Source organism: Hyalella azteca, unplaced genomic scaffold, assembly GCF_000764305.2.
Source record: "Hyalella azteca isolate HAZT.00-mixed unplaced genomic scaffold, Hazt_2.0.2 contig14648, whole genome shotgun sequence".
In the NCBI taxonomy this organism is placed as follows: Eukaryota; Metazoa; Arthropoda; class Malacostraca; order Amphipoda; family Hyalellidae; genus Hyalella; species Hyalella azteca.
In genome coordinates, this window is record NW_025944526.1 from 1 (window position 1) to 6,445 (window position 6,445).

Sequence of the window (6,445 nt, forward strand, 5' to 3'; positions counted from 1 at the left end):
CCTCGCTCGCGTCACAGCTCAGTGACCCTCGGAGTCGGTGTAGGCCACCATCAGAGGCGTTAATGTCGGGGCCCTGATCATTGACATGAAACCATTCCCTGTTTTTAATTAATAAAATTAATTCCTTTTTGTTGGAATGGTGAGTGTGGGAGGCCTTTTAAAAAAATTAATTATTACTCGTTCGCGCAGGATGAAGCTGGTCCGTACATTCAGGTGGAGAGCGTGCAAGCTCTTCTGCGCGTGGCTGATATGGTGCTTCGTCTTGTACGCCGTTTTCAGGTACAAGCCGCACTTGTGGTTAGCTATACATCCTTTTTGATTCGGTTATTTTTTCTTTTTTCTCTGTTCATTTTTTATGTTTTTACGCTATGTGTTTAATTCTGTTCATATGACCTAAATTAGCTAATCTAATTTTTTTTATTAATTAACATATTTCTTTGGGTAATAATAACACGGTTTTCTAGTATATATTAATAATAATGAATCAATTTTGCTAGTGTATAGGTGCCTACATCAGGATCGTTTTTGTTATAATTTGAGTACATAGTTAGCTGCTCTCTCATTGCAGAAATTGTTTATGATCATTGGCTTGATTTACAATTCATGACCTTTGTCGTGGTAGATCACTTTAGATTATCTGATTTTAAAATTAATTTTCATTGTGTTTACTTTGGTTGCCTAAAACTAATTATTCTGATTCTAGAGAGCAAGAATTGCTTACAATCGATGACCGTCGTCACTAAATATTCCGTCCAAAAGTGGTTCATTAATGAAATTTAGTATAGCCAATGCGATAAAAAGCCTTATATGTATATCGCTGTAATTCCATTAATTTTGACGATCGATCTACGAAAGCAAATTCCATTTAGTTCGATGTTGATTGACACATTCAATGAAGGTACGTATACTTGCATTTCGCTGCAATGAATGTCAATTCTTATACTCGCATTTCACTGCAGTTTAATAATTCTTTATAAAGAAAACCTGGTTTTCGTCATAATATTGGGCATATTCGTTATGTATTAGCTAAACTAGATTTTAAAGTTGGGAGTAATGTGGTTGCGTCCATTATTTCTATAACGCAACAGTTTCATATGCGACGAATTGAATGCCTTATTTTCTTCTCTCTTATATACACATTGTCAGGATTATTATCCTAACAAATATCCAGTTGCTCACTTAATACAATAAACGCACACAAGTAGGTACAGAACAGAAAATATATAGATCAAAGCCATTCACTTTAGCCTACGGAATTGGAACAATAACAAGTTATTCCAGAAGTGGGGGAAGGGTATGATTGAAATCTCTTCTATTTTCAGCGCCCTTTGCTTTACCGAGGGCGTTCCCAACAATATCATCAAGACAATTCGGCTCTGAGTACACAGCCACCCAATCACATCTAAGCACAATGCAACAATACATATAAACTAATGATGACTTAATACAAAAATGACCTAATTGTCACCGTGAACACAGGACACGTGCCGAAATTACCCATTCAGCCAGCAACGACTTTTATATGAGAACAAAATTTATTCTTGACATAGATATTAAACAGATATTGAACGTTACAGAACTGCTCATTGTCGACGTAATCACCTAGAACAACTTTTTACCTCTGGCCACCAAAACCCACAACTGAGACCTTGACACAAAGAGAAAAAAATTAATACCCCAACGCAAATGTGCCCACATCGGCCCCTATACTTGCCAACCGTCATTAGTTAAAACAACATTCCTTCTACAGAGAGTCATACACAACAACAAGGCATTTCATAACATCCACCAGCTTACATCACACACACTCTCCAATGATATTTCCTTAATAATACTCATGTCAACAAACCCCATTGAAGTACACATTCGTTCTCTCTGATCCTTCCACCAAGCAAACAAAGAAGCTCAATCAACGCACCCAATACTCACATAACCCGACATCAGAAGAAATTGACGCACATTTATGTATAGTGGGACAAAACATGGACGGACTTATTTGAAATGTCAGTTCTCACTATAACATAATGCATAACTCCCGAAATCAAGTCAACCCACAAAACATGCAAATAACAAAACATGCCAATAACATGTCCAATATGCAGACACTCTTCAATTGAAAATGTATTTTAGGTAGTGGATTATATTTTCGGTAGGTGTTTGAGTTGTAGGATTTTAATGCCTTTGGTGACAAGAGTTTTCTGGTTTCAGTGTACGCGAAGTTCTTAATTAAACGGTTATGCGCCGAAAGCCTACTGGGTGCATTCGGCTAAAGTTTTCCACCGTTGTGCAGATGAATGAGGTGTATGTTGTTGTTTACCTGGTTTGTAAGGTGTGGATGTGTTTGGTGTTGTAGTCTTTGTTATCTGTATCTATCATTCTATGTGAAAGTGTCTGGCCACGTACTGCTTGCTTAAGTTGGGTTCTTTTTGTTCAGGTGTGTCGTGTTGCGTATCGTTACGTGTGAGGTTTACAAGGCGTTGGGGCCTAGAATGCGTTTGAAGGGTTGACCAAAATTTTCAAGGGATTTGTTTATTTTAGAAGTGCTCACGCGATCCTTTTATTTTTGAGTTTGGAGTTGCTTGTAAGATGGGAGTAGTTGGCGTCCATTGATAAGTTGTCTGTCAAGTATTAATGCTAGACCGTGTATGAGAACGTATCGAAGAGTGGCTTGATGTTTAATTGGTTTTTATGCTGTGGGTTTAATGCCGTTGGCTTTATGCCGGGAATATTGCACTGGATTACGGAGGTGATTAAGATTTATGTGGCGTTCTGTGCGTGTTTTATCCAGTTGTCGATGTCTGCGCCAATTTCTATTGGTATAGGTCAGGTTGTGAAGATACTGTGTGTATAATGATGGTGTTCTTCCATAACAGGCAGTTTGTTCTATTAACTGATTTTCAGGGACTAATGGATTATTTTTATGGGATTTTATGAAATGATAGCTATTATTTAAATGTTGGCTGACGGTTTAATGGGTCCTGATGCATTAAAATTTCATTTCATTTCTACTCCCATGCATCTCACCAATACCCGGATATTTGTGCAGGTATTCTCGCACGACGAATTTTGGGCCCTCCTACACAGAGAGGGGTCGGCTTCTGCTGCAGAAAGTCAACACGAGAGATGTGTCATCGTCAAAACACTACAACTTTCTCATGGCAAAGCCCTTGGTTGACAACTCACCGTCTCTACCCGACTCAGAATATGCCAAGATACTGCAGAGCGAAATTCCTAATTTGCCTATCAGGTACTGGCAGTCACTGAACAACAAATTTCCTGCCAAGAATGCCACATGCGCCATTTTCCCCTCGCTCATTGATTTGCAATTTAATAATGTGTACTGGCAAACTTTGAAGACATCAAATGGAACTTTCCACCTCTACGGTGCCTACTACGATAACAGAACTCTATTAGCTATGGAACCTGTTGTTAGGATGCTTGGTATGATTAATAGAATTGAGCCAACAGTGCAAACAATTTGCCAGTTGTGGTTTGATGGATTGGAGGCTCCTGTTTTTGCCGAGGTTTTTAAGTATCAGTTCGTTTGGTTAAAAGAGTGGGGGAATCACAAGAAAGGACTTTTCCAGCCTTACTTGTGGTCTTGCAAAATTCCAGTTGACTATCGCCATCTTGTACCAGAATCAGTGTCACTCGTTGAAAAACCTTGCGACATGGCCGTCACTAACTTGATGGTAATTAACAACTTGCCTGAGGGCGGAAAAAAAGGTGAATTTGCGGTGTGCGTGAAGAGCCTTGATTTCCCGAAAGAGGATTTAAGTGTGAGACTCGTGGAGTGGTTCGAGACGCTGCGCCACCTCGGCGCCGAGAAAATATTTCTCTATGAACTGGAAGTTCATCCGAACATCACAAAAGTTTTGAATTACTACAAGAAATTGGGTTTGATAGAGGTGATATCGATCACTCTACCGGGCTATCAACCTAACATCAAGGGAATTAGACACATGTATTTGATGAAACGAATCACGAATAAATATCAAAACGAGTTAATTCCATACAACGATTGTCTGTATAAAAACATGAACAAGTTCAAGTTCATAGCTCTGCTTGACATTGACGAAATTATCATGCCAAAAGGAAGCAATATGCTATGGAAAGATCTCATGGAAAAAATAAAAAAAACGGCACAAGGAGGACAAAACATCGAATATTCATCATACGACTTTCGCAATGTCTACTTTTTTGACACGCTGAAATCGAGAAACGCAGATCACGTACGCCCCAACGACATACCTCACTATATGCACATGTATCAACACGTTTACCGAGCGATGAACCACTCGCAACCTGGTCATTATATCAAGTGTTTCCATAATACAGAACGGGTGATGACTTTACACAATCATTATCCACTTGCTTGTATAGGTGGGGGTTGCTTATCTTACTCTGTTGACACCGACGACGCGCAACTCCAACACTACCGAGCGGACTGCGTAGCAGAACTCATGAGTTCGTGCGACGGTTTCAAGAATTTCAACGTGCGCGACGATGCGATCTTGAGGCACAAAGAACCTGTCATATCCAGAGTTATCAACAGCCTCAGTACTTTGGGGTTCTTCTAGTCAGAGGTTCATTCTATTATAAGAACGGTTGCACCTATTTGCATAATAATTTTTTTCAATAATAAATATTAGAAATTTCCAAAACCTGTATTGAATGCAAAGCACTATTTTGAGCACTTATGAACCTTCTGAATTTGTAGCTCCATCTGAAATGTTTGTGTTTTAGTTTGTTTTTCAATTCATTTTGTGGGGGTGGGGTTTAAAGCTTGAAATATCAGTGTCGATTGCTTGGTTTGCATTCTCGTTGTTCACCAAAATTTCCCTGCAGGTCTAGGGTTGGGTTTTTGCGTAACCAGCGGATGCGCTTTATTGCACAGTCGACATGGGGCCCAGGTGGCCCACGTGTATGGCTCAGTATAGTGGCCTCACAGCTGCCATTAAGCTAAACCTCATCTTAAAGCTATTCAGCCACTATGCATTCAGCTTTTACCGGGAATGGTTGTGTAGAGAATTGCGTTATGTTAATATCATATAACCAACGAGTGATATCTAGTGTTATTTTTTTGGGCTTGAATATTGATATGAAACTACAAAAATATCAGGATGAAATAGTGCAGATTGAGAATTGCCGGTATTTACATTGTGAGGCCTTATCCTCGATTCCTGCTTCTAATTTCAGGTGTTAGATGAAATCGAAATCACTGATTAACCCGTGAAAAAAAAATTTTTTCTCTCAAATAATATTGTTAGCTGACAAATTCTTTGATGCTTAAAAGAAGGACTGGTTTTCTCAAATGTTCAATCTTGTGAATAAATGAGAAAGAATTAAACCTAAATTTTTTAGTTCATGACGAATCTCAGACGATGAAGACTAAACGCTGAATTGTTGTTGTTGGAAAATGTAGCGCCAGTCGTGCTGTGCTAGGTATTCTCGAAACGTTATATAATCAGAAATCAGCTGCTAGTGAAGCACTTCATTTACTGCGGGCAATCTGAAAAAGAAAATTTGCATTGATATTTGTCTTCAGCTAGAACTGGTCGACCAATCACGGATTTAAATTCCGAGCAACCCTGGTCACTGAAAATCAGACGAAATTCAAACCCTGAAATTTAACCTGCGTGTTACAGCTGCCACTAATATGAGGCTATGGCTGTTTATTGACATAGTTTACGATATGAGGCTATTTGTTGAAATATGCTACAATATGAGGATATGACTATTTATGGACAAATGTTAGGGCATAATGAGCTGAGATTTGGACTACACCAAGACATGCTGTCCTCTAACGTTTCACTACAGTCCACTACCTTCTTCTCGTATAAGATAAAGTAGCAACCTCAACCAGAGTGACACTGCCAATCTCAACCAGAGTGACACTGCCAACCTCAACCAGAGTGACACTGCCAACCTCAACCAGAGTGACACTACCAACCTCAACCAGAGTGACACTACCAACCGCTACCAGAGTGATGCTACCAACCTCAACCAGAGTGATACTGCCAACCTCAACCAGAGTGATACTACCAACCTCAACCAGAGTGATATTAACAACCCCTACCAGAGTGATACTACCAACCTCAACCAGAGTGATATTACCAACCTCTACCAGAGTGACACTGCCAACCTCAACCAAAGTGATACTACCAACCTCAACCAGAGTGATGCTACCAACCTCAACCAGAGTGATAGCCTACTTCCAACCTCAACCAGAGTGATGTTGCCAACCTCAACTAGAGTGATGCTGCCAACCTCAACCAGAGTGATACTGCCACCTCTACCAGAGTGATACTGCCAACTTCAACCAGAGTGATACTGCCACTTCGACCAGAGTGATACTGCCACCTCAACCAGAGTGATACTACCAACCTTAACCAGAGTGATACTAAAAAAAATTAAGACTGCTGGGAGTCGGAGGTGAATTGCT

The 6,445-nt window shown here is 39.8% G+C and overlaps 1 protein-coding gene across 1 annotated transcript; it reads left to right on the forward strand.

Annotated features, from left to right (window-relative positions):
* The first annotated feature begins 3,155 nt into the window (after positions 1–3,155).
* LOC125179041 lies at positions 3,156–4,580 on the forward strand. Its single transcript, XM_047884117.1, has one exon. It carries the CDS (start codon positions 3,156–3,158, stop codon positions 4,578–4,580), a length of 1,425 nt encoding a protein of 474 aa, XP_047740073.1.
* Positions 4,581–6,445: the final 1,865 nt, after the last annotated feature.